Here is a 24,181-nt window from a genome sequence, read left to right on the forward strand (position 1 = left end):
ACCTCCCCCTCATCCTTAAGGACAAAGGATGGAGGTTTTTGTTATGGGGTGGGGGGAAGCAATTTCCCAAACAAACAAACACAGAAACCCCAACTTCTCGTGCAGCTTGAAGCTCTGACTAGGTCTGGCTACCCTGAGTGTGATGTGGGATTTCTGGGAGACTTCCCAGGAAGAACTGACACAGACATGAGCCTCTTTGGTTCTGCCTTGTTTCCTTCTGTCTGTCCTTGGAAGTGCAGACTCGTGGCTGGTCCAGGTACTGTGGGACCAACGAGGCACCACTGAGGAGAGGAGGCATGTACTAAGATGCTGGAACAGAAACACAGGTAGCTTGGGAGCCGACACCATGGGCAGTCTAGGTTCACTGTGGACTGCTCACCTCCAAAGTATATGTATAAGTATATGAGAAAATAATTCATGTGGGTTTTGTTCATGTCAGTATTATTTCAAATATTTTGAAATAGGTCTCCAAAAGCTAACTCTACCACAGTAGGAACTTTGCCGCTATGTGACCTGGGACGAGATACATCCCTTCTCTGGGATCTACCCAGTATGGATCTTGGCTGAGGCAGATCCAGTGGACTGGACTATCTCAGAAGCTCTGGCGGGAGCTGGATCTTACTTGTTAAGTGAGGCTGCCAGTATTTCCTGTCCCAGGAAGTGAGGCAGAAGGCATATGACTCAGGCTCAGTCAATCTCTGTACACCAATTATCTAGATGCAAGGATTATTTTTCAGCTGGGATTTGATCCGCTGGAATATACTCAAATGACTTATTTTTAAAAAAATAGAAAATGAAATGTCTCTTTCCTCTTGAAGTCTAGAGTGCCAAGGAAGCCTGCCCAGTGTGAGGCCTGGGCAGTGAAGAACACTGGGAGCTCTAGGAAGATCTAGTTCTGAGGTTGTCTCTTAAGCCCCTGGTCTAGTTAGCCTGAAACGGACTCCCTCTCGAGTCTTTTTGGAGTCCCGGGCCCCCCATTTCCCTCCCTGCTTGTGTCTGCTTTGGGTTGGTTCCTGCTGTCTGCAGAGCCTCTTCACAGTCCCAGGGTCTGTCCCGTGGGCCTGGTCTAATGGCAAGGGTGAAGGGTGTGCTTACTGCAGCCGGGGCTTGCTCAGGAGCCGTTTCACGTGCTCTGCCTGGTGGGCCTCCAACAATGACTTTTCTTTCTGCGAGAAAGAAGGGGACGTGCTGGCTCACAGGTGCTTGCTAGGGTTTGGTCTCTTAAGGGGTCATCGCTGTGGAGGACACGATGGAGATTCAAGTTTTGCCATCCCAGCGCCTGTCATCCTTCGGGGCAGGTTTCGACTCTGTGAGGTGCCTGCTTCCCTCAGAAGGTCAGAGGTCTGGCCCTCCTCAACTCTCCTGGCCCAGGCTGGGTCAGCTACTGCTCAGAGAAGCTTGTCTCCCTCACCAGAGAGGGCTGCAGGGAAGCAATAGCAGAACCCCCCTCCCCGCTATGAGGGCAACTCTTGGGAAACCATGGCATTTAGCTCAGTACTCACTGTTTGTGGCTCCAGGACCAGGCGGATTGGCAGAGCCTTAATGAACATGTATAGGAAGCGGCCAAGCAGGAAACCCAGGCACAGCAGTGAGGGCCAGTAGAAGACGAGAGTCTCGAACCTCCCTAGATACTGCAACAGAAACAGAGCTGGGGGTGAGGCCATCAGCAGGCTGTAGTGAGGGGAGGCCTGGCTACCCCTATGGAGATGTGGACACTTCTGGCTTGCTGGCGACCACAGCCAGCATTTTCCTGCTTCTCCTCATGTCTGTGTGTCCCTCCATGGACTGGAGCGGAAGTTAACACACGGCAGTTCATAATGAAAGAGTCTGAATTAGAAGTAAGATGCTGTCCTCTCCCGATGCAGTCATGAACATTTGAAATTTCAGACGCACCTCTGGGAGACTGAGAAGCCAACAAGGTGCCAAAGGAAGGCTGTGACCCAGAATCCAGGCCCTGGATTACTGGTAAGGAAGCATCCTCCTGGGCAGAGGTTTGCCAGGCGCTCCCAGTCCCACGTAGAGATGAGGATGGAGCGCCCCGCCACCCAGGCTCGCTTTTCTAACTAGGCTCTGCCACACTTCTCTTTAACACATATATCTAATGGTCTACTGTTAAATCCTGTGAGGGTGATGAGACCTGAGTTCTAGGCCCAGATAACCTCCCTGACTTCCCCAAACCTTCCTGGGAGCTCTTTAGCGTGACACCTAAAAGACCATGAGAAGGAAGGACAGACAGACAAGGAACAGCAGCTTGCTGATGGTGTCAGCCTTTACTTTGGAGAAACGTGCAGAGGAGGCTTCATCTGAGCCTGTTGTCTGCCTACAAGCTGCGATAGTTATGGCAGAAAGGGTAGGAGCAAGGAAGGAGGTTAAATAGCATCTCGCTTTGGCCTGGAGGTGGCCATTGCTAAGGGTAGCTAGTGAGTGGTCCGTTAAAGAGTATCCATTGATGACTAGCATCATCAAGGTAGGCTGACCCCTACTGGGGTCCACGGGACAGAGACGGTAAAAATCTAGAGAATTATGTTTGTTTACTGCTAGAAACCAAATTACCTCAGCACCCGGAATTGTCACAGTGTAACCAAATGGAGCTTTTACAGAACCGTGTGGACCTGGCTAATAATATCCTCTTCATTTTGTTCCTTTTCTGGGTTTGCAGCTTTCACTAACTCTGGGAAAGGCAATGGGTCAGGTGATCATGCTGGAGAGCTTTCCCCTGTCTGATTCTTCAGTTTCATAGCAAGGGGAGCTAGGGCTGAGGGTCTTGACATTGGCCGTGCCCGACCTCAGCTCCCAGCTCTGCTGACTCCTTCCCGTGACTTACTTGGCAAAGGTGGCATATAATGTATGCCACCTGTAAAGTAGGTTAATGAGCCACCTTGAGGCCCAAATGAGACAATCTCTTCCTGATCAACGGGGCAGGGAGTGAAGAAGGGTGCTACACAAGGCCGGGCGGTGGTGGCGCACGCCTTTAATCCCAGCACTCGGGAGGCAGAGGCAGGCGGATCTCTGTGAGTTCGAGGCCAGCCTGGTCTACAAGAGCTAGTTCCAGGACAGGCTCCAAAGCTACAGAAAAACCCTGTCTTGAAAAACCACACACAGGAAGGAAGGAAGGAAGGAAGGAAGGAAGGAAGGAAGGGAGGAAGGAAGGAAAGAAGGAAGGAAGGTGCTACACAAACAGAAGCTGGGTGAGCAATGCCCGCTCCCCTCCCCCAGAGGTGAGGATCCTGAAGCCCAAAGAGGGCTTGTCTGAGCTCACAGAGCCCGGTGGCCCCAAGGTGGTGACTGAACACCCTGAGGTGAGGTCAGCAGGTACTTACCTGGCCATGGGGACACTCTGCGATCTGAAGAATGGTAACCACAAACCTGCAGGACAGGAACAGGTTAGGGTTGGCTTCCATCCCTGTGCAACCCAGACCAGCCTGGTGAACACAGTTCATAGCCTGCCTGCTACCCTTGGAAGGACTGTGTCTGGTTGAGCACCTGCTTGTGCCTAGCTGAGCACCATATCTGCTGGACCTGCCTTGCTGGAGGACACATCTCAGAGTCATTGTGGGCCAAGGAAGAAGATCCAGGATGCTCCTGGGCGGAAGTTCAGGGACAGCAAGGGATTAAATCAAGCCACTTACAGACACATAGAGCCAGGACAAGGTTTTAGGTCTCCTGACTGTGGCTGGGGCTCTTGCTGAATGTAGGAGTGGGTGGGTGGGTGGGGGAATGGGAACGAGAGAAGAGTCTCAGAAACTCAGGAGTAGAATTGTCCCAAGGCAGGTTACTCAGTTACAGAAGTTCCCTGGTGCTAACTCTGCATATGTATGTAGTGCTGCAGTCATAGTCAACATGACCCACGCATCATCCTAGGTGGAAGGAAGATGCCCTACATGGGAAGAAGCCCAGAGGCCTGGGGACCAGAGCCCAGAGTCCGTGAGGATCTTTCCTGCTGTCTCCCTGGCTCACTGGGGAACATAAAGAATGACTGTTGAGTGAGTGAATGGAGAGGTAATGGGCTGTAGGAAACTGAGTGACTGAAGGCATGACAGGACATCCTTAGGGACTGGAGAAGGAGGAAGATGAGGCCAAGCCAGGATGGCCCCGAATGTCAAGCAGAGACATGACAGTTTTCTCTAGGAGAAGCCACGGATATGGGGATCTTACTGCCTTTCTGAGAACTCTCGTCAGTTTTCAGGAGCAAATTTTCCCCAATTCCTAGCTTCCAGGAATATTCTAATCATGAACATCCTGCTAGGATGCACGCAGGGTCCTGGACAGACCTTTGGAAGTGTAAGAAGTGCTCCCAAGAAGAAGCAACAATGGGACACACTGAGCAAGTCACCTCTGTCCATTCTGGGCCTTGTTCTTCACAAAGAACCCCTAGTCATCTCTGTCCCCCTGTCTAGAGCTCAACCATGCATGCCCAAAATGGCCAGAAAAAGGTCAGCAAAGTCATCTTACCAGATCAGGGAGTAGCTGAAGCCCAGGATGGAGCTGACCAACCGGAACTCTGAGGACAGGCAGGCAAAGAAGGGAAAGTAAGACAGGCCGACTTCCATGCCCCCAATGAAAAGGACGAAGGCTGCAAGAGACAAGGCTGAGATGCTGTGGACTCTTCTGCTCACTACTCAGAGGCAGCCAGGAGAGCTGCGGTCGGGGCCTCATGACCTAAAGAGCTGACTGGAAGAGCACTAGGCCACAGGAGTGGAATGCAGCAATGTCCTTCATTCAGCCACAGCCCCTTCTTGCTTCCCTCCCCATGGCTGGTGCCAGCTGACCATGGAAATAAAGACTGGAGCCTTTACAAGTGAGCAGCTCACAGTATGGCAGGTAGAGACAGACCAGAAAGCAACCAAAATAGCTGCTATGACAGCACCCAAGTGCATCATGGAGGCCCACACGGGCATGTTGTGTGCACTGGAGGTCACAGTGGTCCTCCAACTATGCATACTAGAGAACACTCTCTACAGAGTGATGGTCACATTGGCCCCACCACTGGCTAGCGCTGAGATGGGCTGACATCATCCAGGAAAGGCTTAGTCATCCACGGTGACCCTTACTACGCGCCCGCTTTGAGACACTCCTGGGCCAGGCACTGCACAGCAGAACGGCCAGTGTTCTCGCTCTGAGACGCTGACAGGACAGTGGGGGAGACCGGCAGGAGAGTGGTGTGGCATGAGCTGCAGCAGAGACCCAGTCATCCTGCCACAGGGACACAGACAAGGAAGCCAGTGACACCCCATCCCCAGGAGGCAGAGTGGGGCAGCCTTCCTGGAGGTGTTGACTGTGCTCCAGCAGGTACACAGGAGTTTAGACAATGCAGAGACAGTTCTGGAATTGTATAAGAGCTCACCATACATGTAGGTCAGAGTAGCTCCTTTACGTAATGCACAGAGCCTGGGGAGAGAGGTCTCTGGCCAGTAGTCAAAGAAACCCGCTTCCTTCCCTTGAGGAGAAGCCCCCAAAACTGTGTCTATTAGAAGGTAACAGGCTTAGGGGACTGGCTGAGGAAGATGCTACTTCCTGTGCCTTTGTTATGTTGGTTCAAAGCACCTCTGAGTCTAACTGGGGGACGCTCCCCAGGCAAGCTGGAAAGCATTGTGGACTACCAAATATTGACTTTGGGTAAGTTACAGGCCAAGAAGAATGTGGCTGCTCAGAGTTTATCCTTCCAGACAATCCCCTTGGCCTCTGAGAGCAAGTATGTCCAGGTGACATTCCCAGGATGTGTGAGGTAGGCCTGGTACCTTGGGCCCACTGCGGAACCTCCAGGGGCTGGTAGCCTTCTGAGAACAAGAACATGATTTTATTGGCTGTGGCCCCAAAGGCAACTCCATAGGACCATCGGTTGCTGAAAGTTCCTAGGAAGTCCAGAGGCCTGTAAACAACAGAAACGATGTTGCATATAAAATAAAAATTAAGGTTAAAAAATATTTAGGGGAAACATCACATACACACACACAGAATGAGGGTCCAGAGAGCAGGCTCCGCAGTTAAGAGTGCGTACCACTCTTGTGGAAGACTTAATTTGATCCCTAGCACCCGTGTCAGGCGACTCACAACTAAATATCTGTTAACTTCAGGACCAGGGGCCTCTGACATCTCTGGACCCTGAGGGCACCTGTACTCACACAACTAAAAATAAACCTTTAAGAAGCAATATAAAAAAATTTCTCTGAACCAGGCAGTGGTGGCACAAGCCTTTAATCCCAGCACTCGGGAGGCAGAGACAGGTGGATCTCTGTGAGTTCAAGACCAGCCTGGTCTCCAAGAGCTAGTTCCAGGACAGGCTCTAAAGCTACAGAGAAACCCTGTCTTGAAAAACCAAAAAAATAAAAAATAAGAAGAAGAAGAATCACCACAGAAACATGTCCCTGGGCACATCCATGACAATGTTTCTAGAAAGGTCTAACTGACTGGTCTTGAATAGAGACAATATCATCCCATCCCATACATTGGATCCTGGTTGAACAAACAGGAGAATGTGAACAGGAATCAGCACCATCTCTCTCTGCTTCTGGACTGCAGATACAACATGACAACCTGCCTCCCATTCCTGCCGCAGTGTCTTCTCTGCCATGATGAACTGTATTGCTTCTTAAACTGTGGGCCCAAGTGAACTCTTCCTTCCCTCTGTTGCTTTTTCTCAGGTATTTGGTCACAGCCATAGGAAAAAGTAAGCCAGCCAGTCTCAGCCCTTTGCCTTGTTGTGTAGCTTACACCTGTTGGAGTGTGAGAAGCCCCACAAGAGACGTCCGGAAGGAAGCCAGCTGCTGGTACTCCAGCATCCTCGGTATTGTGGTTGGACTTCTCCTACCTTCCAGCTCACCCTTAGCCTCTGTCCTGGCATCCTGGCCTCTTTCCCCAAGGCTGAGCTCTCGAGATGTCTACTGCATGGGTTTGATCAGGTTGTGACATAGGAGGAACAGAGAGAGAAGATCAAAGCAGTCTCGGGAAAAGCTCCATGGTCTTAGGCAAGTCATTCAGCTTCTCTGAGCCTGAGTTTTCTTATCTGTGTGACAACCTCCACTATATTATGTGAGAGGTTAATGGAACTAAGACCAGCAAAGAAAATGGCCCAGGATCTGGACTAATAGCAGTGTAATAAATACTAATTCCACCATGAAGATGCTGATGCTGATGAAGGTGATGATGATGGTGGTGATGGAGTCATGACACAGAATAATAGAAACTCAAGAAAAATGTGCCGAGAGGTGCCAACATGCAGAATGGCAGAGCTAGGAGGGCCCCAGAAGCCGGGCACGATCTCATTTGTGCTTCATAATGCCACCCCAACCAGAAGGTGGCTGATTTGGGTCATTAGGAACCTTTGCCTCTTGTTTCCCCAGGTGGCCACAGTCCCCAGAGTGGGAAGGCGTTTGGTTTGGATGTGAAATATTTCTTACTGTCTTGTGTGTTTGAAAACTTGATCCCCAGCCAATGGTGTGGTTTTGGAAGGCTATGGACCTCCAGAGAAGGTTCTGGATGGCATGAGTAGGTCAGTAGGAGTGGGCCTTTGAAGGTCATAGGCCAGTGTTGCTTTTTATGTAGCTTCTGCTCCCTGACCTGGCTCTGTGAGGAACTCTGCCCACAAACCAAGCTGCACCAACCTTCACACCTTCCTCACCATGACGGACTGCACTCTCCTAAACTGTGAGCCTGAATAAGCCTCTACCCTTTAAGTTGTCTCTGTCTCAGGTCTGTCATAGCAATGAAGCTTTCATGGAGGGCTCTTTCCACAGCTGTCTAGATCTCCTTCAGAAGTTTCTTCCTATCTTCACAGCCCTTGGTGCTGATGGTGGAAGTAGCTTGGAAGGTTCTGGAGTCTCAGAGCATTGTTTAGGAAGGGGATGTGTACTGGCTAATGTTATGTCAACTTACACAAGCTAGAGTCATTTATAGAGAGGAGGGAGCCTCAGCTGAGACGGTGCCTCCATAAGATCCGGCTGTAAGGCATTTTCTTATTAGTGATTGATGTGGAAGGGCCCAGCCCATTATGGGTGGGGCCACCGCCCAGGCTGCTAGCTCTGGCTTCTGTAAACTAGCAGGCTGAGCAAGTCAGGGGGGAAGCAAGCCAGTAAGCAGCACCCTCCATGGCCTCTGCATCTGCTCCTGACTCTAGGTTCCTACTGGTTTGAGTTGCTGTCCTGACTCCCTTCAGTGATGGACTATGATGTGGAAGTGTAAGCCAAATAAACCCTTTCCTCCCCAGCCTGCTTCTGGTCATAGAGTTTCATCACAGCGATGGAAACCCTAACACAGAATAGAAGAACAAGATGGGTACGGGGGAGAAGACTGGATCCTCGGCGCTATGTGGCCTTTTTCTTTGTCTTGGTCCCAACAACAGGGTACCCCAAACGTCAGGGGATGACACTGAATCCACTCACACGATGATTCCAAAGCGGTCCCCCAGGAGGTAGAAGGTGTCATTTCTTTGTCTACAGTGCTTGCGTCGTTGGAGGAAGGACAAGACCAAAATGATGAAAAGCTGTAAGGAGAGGACAGTGTGTCAGAGGACCCAGTGGCCCTCAGCGTGACCTTGGTGGCCTCACAGGAAAAAACATGTGGGCAAGCGGAGAGCTTAAAGCAGCTATGACACCTTGAACTCCACGTACTTCAGAGCTACCAGAAGGTTCTGGACTGATCTTCCCTCTGTGTAGGCCTTCACAGATAGAAGCTCAAGTCCAACGTCTCCCACACATGCTGGGAGGGAAGCTCACCCTCCCTGTACCCTTGTCTCTGCTGTAGAGAGGCAGTCATGCCTGTCAAGTTTCAGATCTTTCTCCCGTTCGTCTCTGTGGATGTGGTCATGTTCTCAGGCACCAGACACGCGTCCTTTATCCTGCTTTGATCGGGAACTTCTTGATAACTGTCTGTATGTGTTCTCTCTATTTTCTTATCTCTATTGGCAGCTCAGACCCTGTCATTGCATTAAAGAAGCTGTGACTGCAGTTACCAGCAGCCATTTTACTGCTCCAGGCAATGCCTGACTCCAGGGTGATCTGCCAGCAGTACCCCAGGCCGACCGCACCCTGCTCGTTAGGCCATCGTCCCTGACTTGTCCACTGTGTATTCTCGCTCTCCCCATTTCCTCTCCGAGCTCCTGCTTAGCTCATTCTTTCCCCGACTTCGTATGAGTCCTTATCCCTGCTCTCCTCCCTAGTAAAAACTTTCATGACACAGAAGAGTCACAGGCGTGTGTCCAGTCCTCGCCTTGCTGACCAGGAAGCTCCAGCTCTCTCAGGCTACCTAGCTGGCATGTCAGCATGATTTAGGGGAAACTCACCATGTTCTTATTGCCCTGTTCCTTTATCCACCCCAAACCAGAAAGTCTCCCCTCCCACTTCCTCCCCATATTGTGGATTGACTCTAGGGTCCTGCACACGCTGGACAATGCCTTACCACTGAGCTACGTACCTAGCTGTACCTAGCCCTCTTTTTACTTTTTTTTTTAAAGGTGGGGTCTTATGTCTCATTAGATTGTTTAGAAGAATCTTGAACTCGCTTGGTAACCCAGACTGGCTTGGGCTTTTGACCCTCTTGGCTCAACCCTCCTCCCACAGGGCTCTCTCCTGACTCTCCCACCCCTCAGTTCTCCATGTTAGTTTTCATTTTCTCCACTCTGCCTCCCTCCACCCTCCACCTTTACACATGCTTTCCCCTGTGTCTGGAATGTTCTTCACTACATCTTCCAAGATGACCTTAGAAAAATCCTTCCTGGGGCTGAGGAAATAGCTTAGAAAAACCCCTGCTGCCCAAGCATGAGGACCTGAGTTCGATCCCCAGCATCCACATTAAAACAAACAAGCAAACAGATGTGGTGGCACACATCTGTAATCCCAGCATCAGGGAGGTAGAGACAAACAAATCCCCGTATGCTGGTTGTCACCAAGCCTCAGGTCTCAATGAGAGACTCCAACTCTAAAAAACAAGGTGAGGGCTACAGAGAGGACGCAGTCAAGGGCACGGTTAAGAGCACTGCCTGCTTCCAGAAGACCTAGGTTCAACCCCAGTGCCCACATGGTAGCTCACAACTATCCATAACCTCAGCTCAAGGGCATCCAAGAATACTAGGCAGCATGCATGTAGTGCATGCAGACAAAACATGCATAAATGAATCAATTTTAAAAACGAAAAACAAAAACCAAAGGTGAGCTGCATCTGAGGAACAGTACCCTGGACAGCCCTGGGCTCCACATGCATGCATACACATGTTCACACACACACACACACACACACACACACACACCTGTACACACATACACACAAAAAGAAGAAGAAAGAAAGCCCCCTTTGCACGCTGCCAAAAGTCCCACATCCCTGACTCTTGGACACTAAATGCTTTCTTTTGTGGCTTTGGATGCACACTGGATTTAAAACAATCTGCTCTCTCCCCTGAGTGATGCAGGCCTGCCCAAAAGTCCTGTGGTGGAGCATCCCCCACTCCCTACCCCTCACTACACCCTCCCTCTCACTGCCTCTGGCTCCGTGCCCCTCCCCTATACTCCGTGCCCCTCCCCTATGCTCCCACTCCTGTACTTACTGATGGGATGAGGGAGTAATGGAGGAAGACCTCCCTGTCCACTGAGCTGTCACAAGTGACATTTAGCTCCCTGGTCCTGGAAAACAGCCACAAGTCAGGTTCACATCATCAGACTGGGACAGCACTAACTCCAGGCTGCACAATTGCTCTCGGGAGTTTGGACCATCTGAGCTTCCTTCCTTGCTTTCCCAAGCCCCAGCCTGCTCACTCCCGTCTCCCCCAAAGGACTGCTGTCATCCATCGCTCTGATGATCTAGCCAGCATCTCTGGAGCTGGCCCTAAGACCCCCATTCATTCTGGATGGCACAGTCATGGGTGGATTTGGGTTTTGTGGGACGTTCTTTTTACAGAACATTACAGAAATACCTGCGTTTTCTCATTTTAAGAAAAACTAATGACCACGAAATCCCTTAACCAGAGTCCTTCCCGTCTTCGCCGAGCCTCGGAAGGGCCCTGGGCAGGCGAAAGGACTGAGACGGAAGCGTCATTAGCTTCTCAGAAAGTCAGTCTATGGACCTGGTTTTTCACAGCCATGGTCAGAAACGCCAGTGAGCTGCTGGGGCAGGAGGGGAGCCAATGGACCACACACCGCGGTATGTCTTAAGAGTGCAGGACAAGGCTGGTGGGCTCTCAAGGCAGAATCACCAGGCAGCGTTACCTGACAAGGCTTTTTCTCTTTCCTCTTTTCTAGGCTCCATCACACCTCGTTCCTGCCACCCTGACTGCACAGCACCACGGCCCGTCACACGACCACCCCTCCCACACCTTGTTCCCGCCACCCTGACTGCACAGCACCACCACAGCCCGTCACACGACCACCCCTCCCACACCTTGTTCCCGCCGCCCTGACTGCACAGCACCACAGCCCATCACACGACCACCCCTCCCATCTTTGCTCTTGCCATTGCTGACTCTGGTACACCCAGCCAGCCGTCTCCTTGGCTGCATCCTGAAACCAGTGACTCCTGCCCCTCGGAGGTCTCAGGGAGAGCAACCTTCAAGGGTGACCAGGAACACACACATCTCCTGGGATTCCCCTAAAATCCTGGCAGCCGGTGCTCATGTCTCACCAGAGATCGGAAACATCTAGATAGCACGGAGGGGGCTCAAGGTGTGAGAAGGAAGACAGAGTGTAGCTCCACTTCGGCTCTCAAGAAGGTAAGCTGGGCACGAGCATCGGCCTCTCCATCCCACCCACACAGAACCCCTATGTGGTAGGAAGGAAAGAAGGCAGGGAGGGAAGAAGCCATACTTGAGAGCCAAAAGTCAGAAATCTGAGCCAAAGAGAAGAGAAGAGCCAGCAGGACTCTAGAATGTGAGACCACATGGAACAAGCTCCACACCCACGCTAGAAGCAAGAGCCGGGCCAGTGAGATGACTCCACTGGCAAAGGGGTTTGCCGCCAAGCCTGACAGCCTGAGTTCAATCCCTCAGGATCCACATGGTGGAAGGAGAGAATGGATGACCTCTGACCTCCACAGTCACAGGATGGCATGTGCATGCACACATGCATATGCACTCAAACACACACACATAGTGTAAAATGCAATGAGCAAGAGCGGCGTGTGTCTGGAAACAGAAACCAAGTGCTGACATGGACCTACAATGGGAGCGGCAAAGACAGGACGGCTTAACCCAGTAGCCTACCTTTGGCCCTGGCCAGCCAGGGACAATATATTTACATCTCCAGTAGAAAATGCATGGGTCACAGAGAGAAGGGCAGTGGCTGCACCAGGAGTGGACCTTGGAGAGAGTCTGGAGCTTCATAGGCCAGCCACCGGAGTGTTAGGACTTCTCTAGCTAGTACGACACTCTCCCTCCCCTCCCCACTGAAAGTCAGCTTTAAGTCACACCTGGCGTGGGTTAGAGCCAGGCTCCCAACACAGACAGCATATACTCCATGGAACTGTCAAGCACACACGAGCACCCACTCAAAACACAGGACCCTTCGGGGAAGACTGCCATCAAGGAAGCCAAAGACTCCAAATACGGTATTTATTCCCTTCCTCCTGACGAAGTGCAGGGAGCCCAGGCTGTCTTTAGAGCGAACGCTAGAGGGCGCGCTCTCCAAGGAAAATTAGAGGCAGAACGAAGGAATCAGCAAAACACTGTTATCCCTCAGCCTCAGGAATTTGAATATGTAAATATTTACTTTAAATATATAAATACTAAATGTATTATCATGTAACATTCCATCTAATAATGTAGTCATTGCATATTTATGAGCACAAGAACTGAAAACTATTTTCCATTTGTCTGAAAAAACATTAGAGAAAATCCTCAGGCAGTAAGAAAAACGAAACTATAAAGAAGGGTTTAAAAGCAGCAAGAACAGAAGAACCAGCAAACACAGTGCGTAGTCAGGTAAGTACCTCTAATAGAATTGTCTGAGCTTACAAAATAGGATGCGGATGCGTGAGCCTGCATCAGCTCAAGCAGCAGAGGGAGACGGGCACAGGCTCATGTTACAGAGCACAGAGAGTGGCCACCTTCAGCAGTGGAGTACCGAATGCTTCCAGAGAGCTGGAGGGGAGGATTGAGATTGCTCCCACCACACAGCAAAGATCACTGTCTGAGAGGACTGCTGGCTAATGGCCCTGCCCGGACCATCACCCAGTGTCTGAATATGAGGACCGTCACATCACACCCACAAACGTTGGCTGCTATTGGTGCCAACTAAATAGTTCAAATCCAAACCAATAATCCAATATGCAGCTGCAGTTCCAGCACTCAGGAAGTGGAGGCAGAAGGATCAGGAATTCAAGGCCGTCCTCAGACATACAGGGCAACCTAGGTTACGTGAGTCCTGAAAAATGCTAAAGAATCGAAATAATAAATCCTGAGCTCTCCACTTCCGGAAACTCCACTTCTGATGGTCAGAGGAGTGCTTGGAGACGTGAACTAGAATGCAGATAGTCTCCCCCTCGCCGAAGCTCCAGCGCTCTAGGACTTTCTGATCACCCATCTGGAGTCGAGCTGGTGCCTGGCACAGAGGAACTTGGGATGGCCAACGATTTCCAGAAGAGCCTGCTTTTAGAGGCTAGAGTTCAGAGAGGGGCTCAGTGTGTCTGCACAGGACACTGTGTGCATACCTGGCGCCAGGAACTCAGCTTTTTCTTTATCTTTTTCTTTTTTTCTTTTTTCCAAGACAGGATTTCTCTTTGTAGCTTTGGAGCCTATCCTGGAACTTACTCTGTAGACCAGGCTGGCCTCGAACTCAGAGATCCACCTGCCTCTGCCTCCTGAGTGCTGGGATTAAAGACGTGCACCACCACCACCTGGCCAGGGACCCTGCTTTACCGGGAATCCCACAAATCCACAGAATCTAGCCTTGGAGGGCTGAGGTGGACACAGGTGTCACCGAGGCTGGCTTGGCTCTGTTTGACAGGATCGGCTGTCACCAGGAGAACACCACACGATAGTTATTAAACACCACCATCAAAAATCAAGCAGACAAGATTAAAGAAGTTACATTCATGGCGTAAGTAATGAAGACTGGAAATGCCACAGTCCTGGGGAGTATGTCCTCATCTGCACTACGGACACTGCCCTCCTGAACCCTGGGGCTTGGAATCAGCCGTGGCAGGAATCCAGGTGGAACCAGCGACTACTGCCAATCAGGGCTGGGTTGACTGTTCCGTGGAAAGACTAAAAATGATCGAGAAAATGTCTATAATGCAGATGTTTTAATTGTTATATTTCTTTTTAAGACTTATTTATTTTCATTTGATGTGTTGGGTATTTGTGTGTATGTCTAGGCCTGAAGAGATAGGTCATCAGGTCCCCTGGAACTGGAATAACAGGAGGTTATGAGCCACCATGTCAGTGCTAGGAACTGAACCTGGGTCCTCGGCAGAAGTCAGTGCCCTTGACGGCTGAGCCATCTCTCTAGCCCCAAGCCTGGGAGACTTGTAGCTATACTTTGTGAGCCGCCCCAAAATGGTTTCTTTTGTTTTCTTCTGAGGTTCTGTTCTTCCAAGACTCAAAATCTCATATCTATGGCTCAACAAAAGCAGTTTCGGCCGTGGGTGGAGCAGGGCCTTTTCCCTGGCAGCGTCTTGTTTCTTCCCCATTTGTCTGACTCATTCATGTAAACAAAGCGTCCACCACCACTCATGTCGAAACCGGGCTCACTGACCGGCTGTAGTCCTAGGCTTGCCCGGAGACAAGGGATCAGTAAAAAACAGTGTTGCCATTCAGAGACAACCCACTGGCTCTGTGGAACTGGAATACGGAGCAGGGAGTATTTACAACTGTGTGTATGCCGTGTGCTTACCTGTTTTATCAGTATAAACTATAACAAACTCACGTACAGCCTATGCCTCTTTTTGTGTAAAGAGCCCGTCATGACACATCTCCTAGTATGTTGCTGGCAGCTGTACCCCTGCCTTTGGGCATGGCCTAGGAAAAAAAGGGTGTCCACATTTGGCAGATAGAGATAAACGTTAACTGTGAACAAGCAGGAGTGGAGTTTAGAGCGAGAAAACCAAAAGTTCAGTGCTAGCAACCAGAGGAGTGTGATCTGATCATGAGCAGAGCACTGAAGGTTACGTGAAAAAAGATGGCACTCCAGCATATGGTCAGAACGAGGGAAAAGAGAGATGGGCACTCCAGCATGTGGTCAGAACGAGGGGAAAGAAGTCAAGATGAGAGAGAGAGGGAGGGAAGGAGAGAGAGAGAGAGAGAGAGAGAGAGAGAGAGAGAGAGAAACGTGCAAGCAACACAGTCTGAAAATTGTGAGCTAGTAACAAAGGGAAAAGGACACTATTTAAAAAAAACTTATAATTCTGAATGGGCAAATGATCTGGACTCTCATTTCTTAAAATAAGAAAAAAAACTTAAGTGGACAACAGTAACCAATGCTAACCAGTGTGGGTCGTCCCTGAGCAGCCAGTGTTGGTGAGGGTACAGAGGGTAAGACCCTTGGTGGGAATTAGTGTAGCCACTGGGGACAGAGGAAGGGAGGTAATAGACAGAGGAGGAAAAAAGACAGGAGGGGAATGGATGGGAGGGAGAGGAAGGGGGAGAGGGAAGGGGAGAAAGAGCCCCCAACTATGAAACCACCTCCTCCATTCTGCTCACAGAATCCCATAATTCTGGTCTCTGGAATCCAAGCCCATGAGAGGCTTGTTTTAGTTTTAGGTGGTTTTTGGGGAGGGAGGGGTGACATTGAGACAGGGTTTCTCTCTGTAGCCCAGGCTAGCCTCTGGCATGAGGTTCTCTTCCAAGCCCTCCGCTCCCCTTTCTCCATTCCTCGTCCAAGATGGACAGCTCTGAGAATAAACAGGGTTTTTCCAGCTGGGCACCTTCACCCTGTAATCAAAGCCCTCTGGGAAACTGGTGGGGATGAGGGGGACTGGGATTATGTGGAGTCTGAGGCCAACCTAGGTTATATATTGGATTTGAAGTTAGTCTGGGCTACAGAATGAGGCCCTGTCTTCAAAATTTGAAGAGAACCACAGAAGGGGGAGGAAGAGGAGGAGGAAGAGTAAAATTAGTTAGTTAGTTAGTTAATTAGTTAGTTAATTTTGTGTTTAAAGAACTGAAGGGAACTCCAGTGGCTGGACTGCTTCCCCAGACCCCAGAGCACTTGGCCAATTCCCCGGAGAGTGCCCTTCCTCCCAGGATCAGCCTTCTGGCACCTTCCCTCCTCTGCCCCGTGAGTCACTGTCACAGGGCTACCTTATCAGGGGCTCCCTGCCCTGGGCCCCTTGCCATGAGGTGGACTGCAGTCCTCACTTTGTTAACGGACAGCCAGGGTGCTGGTCCCATGACCAACCCAGCAACATAGCCCAGAGAGGGCAACTGTGCTCAGATGGCCCAGCTGCCCCCTTGAGCAGCCAACTTCTTCTATCAAAGAAACCACCCAAGGAAAATGGACCTGTGTCAGCACAGGTCTGCCGTGGTCGCTGGGGCTCAGAGACCCTCCTTTCTCAGCAGGTCCTTGAGAAACAACCCCTGAGGATGAGGAGAATACCAAGGGCCCACTCAGCCACACCCTGCTTCCCTTCTCTCTTCTCCCTGGCCCCTCCTTTCTCTGTATGCAGGCCTCTCTTCTCTTCTTGCCTCGGCCTATTTCCTGCCGGGCATGACCAGCTCCTGCTTGCTGCCTTCCCTTCAGAAGCATGCATGGCTGTTTTCATGAGTGCTTGAAAAACCCAAAGCAGCCATCATGGAAGAAAACAACAACAAAGGGCAACTGAAAAAGAAAGGGGTCCATTTCTACTCCCTGCCATTCTTTGTTTAAAGATTTATTTTATCAAGGGCAGAGAGAGAGCTCATGGGTTAAGAGCACTGGTTGTTCTCTGGGCTCAATTTCCAGTATTCTCATGGCAGCTCACAACTATCTGCAACTCCAGTTCCGGGGGATATGATATTTTCTTCTGGTCTCCATGGACACAGGGCATACACATGGTACACAGACATAATGGCAGACAAAACACCCATACGTATTCAAGGAAATGGGAAAAAAGAAAAATATTTATTTTATCATTTGCATGTGTGAGTTTCTACACATGTGCAGGTGTTCAAGGAGCCATACGAGAATTCAGATCCCAGAAACTGGAGTTACCAAGAGTTGTGAGATACTGGACACCGGTCCTAGGAACCAAACCTACGTCCTGTGCAAGAAAGGACTGTGCTCCTACCCGCTGAGCCATCTCTCCAGCCCTTCCCTACATCTGCCCAACACAGCAGTGCTCCACCCAATGGAGGTGACGCCATATGCTGTGTGGTGGGCAGGTGGTCTTCTAGGTCCTTTCCTGCCAGCCCCTTCCACAGTCCCACAGAATATCTCAGAAAAACCAAGAGAAAGCCCAGTGTGCCATTGGGTAACAGAGTTGAAAGCCCAGCACTTTTTAAATTTTTCAATTGGGAAACACATTCAGACACTTGGACGTAAGATTCTGGTAGAGAGAGTTTGTGGCCAGGGTCCTTGGAGTGGTAATGACCTCATGTTTTATGAAGAAAAACCTGAGCCGCATGCTCAGACTGGAGCCTCCCTGTGAGAAGGGCCCTGATTGGCCAGGCCAGAGCCAGGGAAGAAACTGTGATTGAAAGATGCTCTTAGGGACAGGACCCACATTGCAAAGTCAAGGGGGTGAGGCAACCAGCACAAGATGGGCTGGGTCTACTTAGCCTACAGTCAGCTGCCTGCCTCCTGGGGAGCGCTTTCTGAGTGTTCCCTGGAGTCCCAACTGCATAGCCTTCTAACCAGCTTGTCCTCTAAAGTCTTCATTGCAGGAGCTGTGGCTCCACCCTTCCATCAGGCCACATCACAGACTCAGAGCAACTCCTGCTGTCTTCTCCAACCCCATGGAACCCATTCATTTCCGTTCATGCTCATAGCCCAGGTTGAGATCACTGTAGGACCCTCACCCCTTATTCTCAAAGGGGTGAGAAGAAATTTCCTAGCAGAATGTTTTCCCAGGAAGATAGTGGCCCTCCCCTCGCCCACCTGGGAGATTCTGAGCACAAGGTCACTTAGCTCAGCCCAGCCAGCCACCTGGTACAGGCTGATAAAGATGGCCTAACTCAGGAACAAGGAAAAAGCTGACTTAGCAAAATGGGAGGGAGCAAAAGTCCTTGCACCCGTGCCAAAGCAGCTTCAAAAAGCCTCTTTGTAGTTATGCCTTTAAAAGCTTACCCCATAGAGGACATACAACTCCTCTCTCTACATTTGGAGACAGGGTTTCCAAACATGTTTGTATTATGCTGATTAAACCTTGGTTATTACAGTCTGGACCTCTCTGGTGGTCTCTCTCTGGGGGTCGTAATCTGGGCACAACAATCACCTTCACTATGACCATAGAGACTCCTGTTGCGTTTCAACCCATCTTCCATGTGGACCAGAGGGACCTTTCTAGAAACTCACATCTGATGGCATCAGGCCCCTGTCACCTTAGCCTCTCCTTTCTCTCCTGGCTACAGAGCCCACCGGGGACACGGGGATAGAGGGACAGGTTCTCCTGGGCTCTCAGCACACTGTTCCCTTCCCACATCCAGAGAAACGCAGCGTGCTCCATCTGCTTGGCCTTGCTTTTTTAGGTGACACTTGGCATGCGCTCTTTGTTTCCACGGCTCCCCTCTCTCCTGCTTTCCTTGTGAGCCCTCAGCATTCTGAGCAGATCCTGGAACCCCAGAAGGCACTGGGCCAGTTTTCTGTTCTTGATCCGCCATATTTCCAGATCAGAGTAAAAATCTTGATTTCTGCCACCTAGGAAGGGCTTCCCTGCTCTCCATCCTTCCGTTCCGGTTCTCCTCTGAGTCTTTCAGGATTGTGGGCTTGCCCATTCCTGTCAGAATGGCAGTTCTCCACAAGATAACGGAAGAAAATACTGCTGAGGACAGGAAAAAGAAAAACTCTTATACACTTTGGGGGTAACCAGCACGACCACTGTGGGAAAGGGCAGGGAGGGGTGTTGGGAGCTGTGAACCCCCAGATCCTGAATTTCTTGTAAACAACTTGTTTTCCCCTGATCTGAGTGCCTACAGCTGCTCTGAGCATGAGACCCTCAGGAGTTCCTGATGGCAGGGGAATGGTTTCTGGTGTGTTTGGCTGGGGTGTGGCTATCCCTATGTAAGCTGCTCCTGGACACACTAAAGGGGGCATTCTTGGTGCATTCCTGTTTCAAGGATGACCTGTGTCTCTGTCTCTGTGTCTTTCGATCTCCAGCCCCTTGCCCAGCTCAGGAACTGTATGGCAGGGCATAGAGCACAGACGGGCATCATGCGCCGCAGAGGGACTCTAAAAGAACCAAAAATACAGCTTCCTTAGGATTCAACAGTCCTGCCAGTGAAGAAATAGATGAAGAAAATGAAACTAACCTATCAAAGAGACACCTGAACCCTTGTTTTTCTCATAAATGTTCACTATGGCCATGATATGGAATCTACCAGGTGGCCCAAGAGTGGATGAGGAGATGAAGAACACACAGTACAACTGAGTGACGGAATACTAGTTAGCTTCAAATAAGTATCCGGTCTTCTGAGACGACATGGGTGAACCCGGAGGACATTACAGGAAGTGAAATGATCCAGGGACAGAAAGACATGACCTCATTCATATAGGGTGTCTAGCAAAGGCTGACTCATACAAACATACAAACACAGGGCAGGACAGAATCCAGGGAGGGCAGAGGAGGAGGGTGAGAAGCGGCTAGCCATGGCTACAAAGTTACAGTTCTGAGAAGTCAGTACCACTGTTTTGTGGCTCAGAAGGGTGACTTCAGTTAACAAATGTTTCAAAATGCAAAGGGTGGGTGGCGTCTTATCGTAAAGAAAACATAAATGTCTGAGGTCAAATCAGCGTGCCATATGCATACCTAAACAGCAAAGTATACTTCATAAATGTGGACAACTCTAAAATATCCATCTAAAAGGGGAGGGAGACTAGGGAGTTTTACACCAGAGTAGTAGCTGAAGGAACCATAGTGAGAAACCACAGATTCCAAGTTAGGATCCTATAAGTCTTTACCTGGGCTCTGCTCACTCTCTGTGTCTCTGAACTGGCAGGGAGGAAATCTACCATAGTTCTCCCTGTTTCATGTCTGTCTACCTGCAAATTAGCCAGTCCCTGCCTTTCTCCCGGTATCTGTTAAACACCAACATCAAAGGAGCTAGGAGGACCTGGCTGTCTGGAACAGCCCTTCTCAATTCAGCCTCTGCTGCTCACCTTGCACTGACTGCAAGCATCTTGCTGAAAGAGCCTCAGGTGGCGTGCTGGTGGATGCCGCTGTCCTGTATGCGGCTGCCCTGGGTACGTCTTTGTTTCTCGGGCTCTTGGTTATGATGGCTTCTGAGGAACTAGCATTCTGCCCAGTTCGATCTGTAGACCCAAAACTCAGAGAAAAGGCAAACATCCAGTCAAACATTTACCTGGGAGTGAAATCAGGCAGCAGGCCTCTTCCTGGTTTCACAACACTGCTTGCTGCCCTGCTTCTTATCCCACGCGAGGGGGCCCCTCTCTTCTGTTGCCTTCTCCTGGGCCTTGCTGCTGTCCCTTACACCCCAGCTGTGGTCCCAGGACCACCCACCTCCCAAAAGTATGGAGAGGCTTTACTGGGCAGCTGTGTGCCTTGGGCTAGCTATAAAACATTATTATAGGTAATAAACTAGGACTCTGACTAGGGGGTTGTTTCCTGCTGTCTCAGCTGTGAGTTTACAGAGGCATCAGCCCTGCTGTGCCAGCTATCACCCCCAGCCCCTGCAATCTGTCAGCCCCCTCTTCCTCAACAATGCTGGCGCCCTGGAATGAGGGCATGAGATAGATATAGATGCCCGATCTAGGGCTAAGCATCCCTAAGTCTCCTATTCTCTGTAAATTGACCAGTTGAGGATCCTTGTGTTAACTGACATCTACTGAAGGAAGAAGTGTCCCTGGTGAGGGGTGCAAGAGGCACTAGTCTATGGATGAATGAAAGGCATTAGGAGGGGGCTTAATAATATGACCATTTAGCTGAATAACAGTGGTAGGTTTCCCCCCAGGGACTATGATCTGCCTAGCCACGTGTTCTAGCCCCTGATGGCAGTACCAGATATGAGTTTCATCTTGTGGAGTGGGCCTTAAATGTAATCGGAACGTGGTTGGTTACTCTCATAACATCCTTACCACTGTTGCACCAGTGGGCATGTCTTGTCAGGCTGGTCATTAAAGTAGCTTGAATGACTCACAGCTAAGTAAGATTGACGAGTACTTTTCTCCTCTGGAAGCATGCATAGAACTCAGGAAACTAAACATGAAGAACAAAGAAACAACCCAATTTTGAAATGGGGCATGAAAAACTAAACAGAGAGTTCTCAAAAGAATTTTTTTTTAATGTTAAATGTCCTTAGCCACCAGTGAGACACAAATTAAAAGTACTGTGAAGGGTTTTTTTTTTTTTTTGAGATTTCATCTTACCCCATTTAGAATGACTAAGAATAAAAAGAAAAATGGCCACAAATGCTGATGTGGATATGAGGAAGAGAACCACTTAGTGTGGTGGGAATGATGCTACTGCACGTACTGGCTTTGTGGGAGCCTAGGCAGTTTGGATGCTCACCTTTCTAGACATGGATGGAGGTGGGGGTTCCTTGGACTTCCCACAGGGCAGGGAACCCTGATTGCTCTTTGGGCTGATGAGGGAGGGGGAGGGAAATGGGAGGCAGTGGCGGGGAAGAGACAGAAATCTTTAATTAATAAATAAATTTTAAAAAAAAGAAAAATGAAAAAAACTGGTGCGGACACTATGAAAATCAGTGTAGTTCTTTGAGTATCTTGTTATTGGTGTGTGTAGTCATTGTTCTCAATGATGAGCGTCATAAAGATATTTTCGTTCGAGTGTATCATGTATTTTGACTATATTCTCCCTCCTGTATTCCCCTTTCTCCTCATCCCCTCCCACTAATCCTCTTCCAAAGTCTAGATTATATTTTTATGCCATACATAAAATTGTGTATACACACACATAAAAATACATACATAGCATACATTTACACATACACACACACACACACACACACACACGAGACACAGATAAGAGAAGCATGTGTTATTTGTCTGAGTCTGGCTCATTCTCCTTAATGTGGGGCTATGCGGTTCCATCTGTTTTTCTACAAATGACATAATTTATCCCTCTTTATGGTTAAATAAAACCCCACTATGTACATATGCCATGTTCTCTCTATCTGTTGTTGGGCACCTAGACTGATCATCGCCCAGTTTGACTCTTGTGACTAGTGTAATGGTCTGTCCTGTTCCTTTAAGAGATAAGCCCCACCCACTCCCTCCCTCATCTGCAGAGGCAAGTGGATCTTCCTTCATCTTCTAGCCTGCGAGTCCTTCCTTTCCATCTCTTTCCTGAAGAGGTAGCTTCTGCCTCTCTCCCTTCTCCCCACTTCTCTCCTTCCCCCTTCTGTTTCTCTCTCTCTCTGCTCTTCTCTCCTTTCCCCCCCCCCATAACCCACTAAACAAATACCCACTTTCTCTGCACAGCATGCCTAATAGGTCTCTGTCTCTCACCCGCCACGTGGTTCCCTGCCTGGGACCTGCTGCCTTCGTGGCCCTCCGAGGTCTCCTGGCCCACTGCTGACTGCTGCCACTTGGGGACCTGCGTTGTTTTTATTTTTACCTTAACAACTAGTGCTGTATCAAACACTGCATGTGTCTCTGTAATCTGCTGCCTTAGATTCCCTTGGGCCAATTCCTAGCAGTGATTCATTCACGAGTGACTGTCTCAGTGTCGCAGTGACAGAGCCCACTGGGGAACTTAGCACAGAGGCAGGCATGCAGGTTGTTTATGACAAATCTGTTCCAGCATCCCCCTAAGCCATTTTATTGCTTCCTCTGCGGCACACTGAGGAAGTTCTGTCACCTTCATATTACTACACAGGGGTCATCACATCTCTAGGCTCTAGCTGATAAGTAAATGGGCAATGCCTTCTCCTGCTGCCTGAGCCCAACTCCGAGTCCAGAATCTCTGGTCAGGGCACCTAGATCAATAAACGTGACTCTGTAGCCCAGATGTTATACTTGCCCTGTTCACACATGCCTGAAGCCTGTTGAGATTCCGGGGGTCACAGGAAGTAGGTCTCCAGGAGCTAAGCATCCTTGCTAGGCAACTGCCAACGGGGGCCTTACTGCAAGGTCCTCAGTAAAGACACACCAGGTAAGCTTCCCCAGTCAGGGAGGCTTCTTCTTCAGAGTCCACAGTCTCAGGCGCTCACCACTTCCGAAGCCATATCCTGACTTTGATGCAGGACATTGGCAAGGCTGCGGATTCAGCTTAGGTTATGATTATGCAGTCCACACGATTCAACCGTATCCTTCATTTTCAGCAGCTGGCCCTGCAGCTAAGAAATGCATTTCTTCCTTGCTATTTTCATAAATAATTTAGGTAATTATCGGAGCTTATTTCTAGTGAAGCTTGCTGGCTGTTGGACTGCAACCCATCTTTGAGGGCTGCCTTTCGGGACCACTTCCAGTACCGGTTAATGTCCTTATATCAGATCATAGACAAAATGTAATGGAAGGTAAGTTGAAGGAGGCCTGTGCAGGGAGCAGCTGCCACCCTCACGGCTAGAACAAAGAGAGATTGGAATAACTTCAGTTTAGAATCCCAAAGAAGGAGACCCGTGGTGCTGAGCCCCACACCTCTGCAGGGTCCTGCTGCTCAGCTGATAGGAGTGTCCCTGACCTTACAGAAGGGACGCTGTGAGGCTGGGGTAGTCTGCTCTGACCGAGGCTGATCTCCAGCCAGCCTCCCGTCAGTACAGGGCCTCACCCGTCACTCTGTGCCACGCCCTGGTTCTGCTCCATGTAGGTACTGTACAGAGTCACCCAAAGGTCTAAGAATTCTGGGGTTCCCTCTCCGCCTCCCTCGTTCATGTCCCTGCTCTCCTAAAGCCCTGTTGCCCCAACTCTAAACTCTAACCTCTTCCTCTTCTGCCCAGGCAGACCTCTCCGGTACCGCTCTGCACTGTGGCCTCAAACAGATGCCCAGAGAGAAAACTGTGCCTCCTTGCCCTAATGCAGCCCTGGCCAGGGCCTATCTCGGTGCTTTATCCAAAGCTCCAGCCAGAAGAAGCATCCCCTGCGGTTCTTTTGTCAGCTGCTCAGCCTCTGAATGCCCGTCTTTGCCGAGGTCTGCATCTTGTTCCGCTCAGCTC

General features: G+C 50.0%; 1 protein-coding gene across 5 annotated transcripts in view; it reads right to left on the reverse strand.

Moving 5' to 3' along the window:
• LOC121458370 (stimulated by retinoic acid gene 6 protein-like) overlaps window positions 1-20,525 on the reverse strand; it is a 36,254-nt gene extending 15,729 nt beyond the window's left edge. Inside the window, exons 1-8 of one of the 5 annotated variants that reach the window (XM_041667617.1) lie at window positions 20,411-20,525; window positions 10,535-10,610; window positions 8,379-8,479; window positions 5,739-5,869; window positions 4,453-4,573; window positions 3,321-3,366; window positions 1,503-1,631; window positions 1,096-1,166 (exon numbers count right to left, since the gene is read on the reverse strand). In XM_041667617.1, coding sequence (XP_041523551.1) covers window positions 1,096-1,166; window positions 1,503-1,631; window positions 3,321-3,366; window positions 4,453-4,573; window positions 5,739-5,793 — 422 coding nt within the window. In that variant the 5' untranslated portion in view covers window positions 5,794-5,869; window positions 8,379-8,479; window positions 10,535-10,610; window positions 20,411-20,525. Of the gene's footprint in view, window positions 1-1,095; window positions 1,167-1,502; window positions 1,632-3,320; window positions 3,367-4,452; window positions 4,574-5,738; window positions 5,870-8,378; window positions 8,480-10,534; window positions 10,611-20,207 lie in introns of all 5 variants that reach the window. The other 4 variants (XM_041667612.1, XM_041667614.1, XM_041667615.1 and 1 more) reach the window with 4 other exon arrangements.
• Between the last annotated feature and the right edge of the window lie 3,656 nt (window positions 20,526-24,181).

This window comes from Microtus oregoni, unplaced genomic scaffold (assembly GCF_018167655.1).
Source record: "Microtus oregoni isolate MIOR12 unplaced genomic scaffold, Mior012 000017F_ref0000208, whole genome shotgun sequence".
NCBI lineage: Eukaryota > Metazoa > Chordata > Mammalia > Rodentia > Cricetidae > Microtus > Microtus oregoni.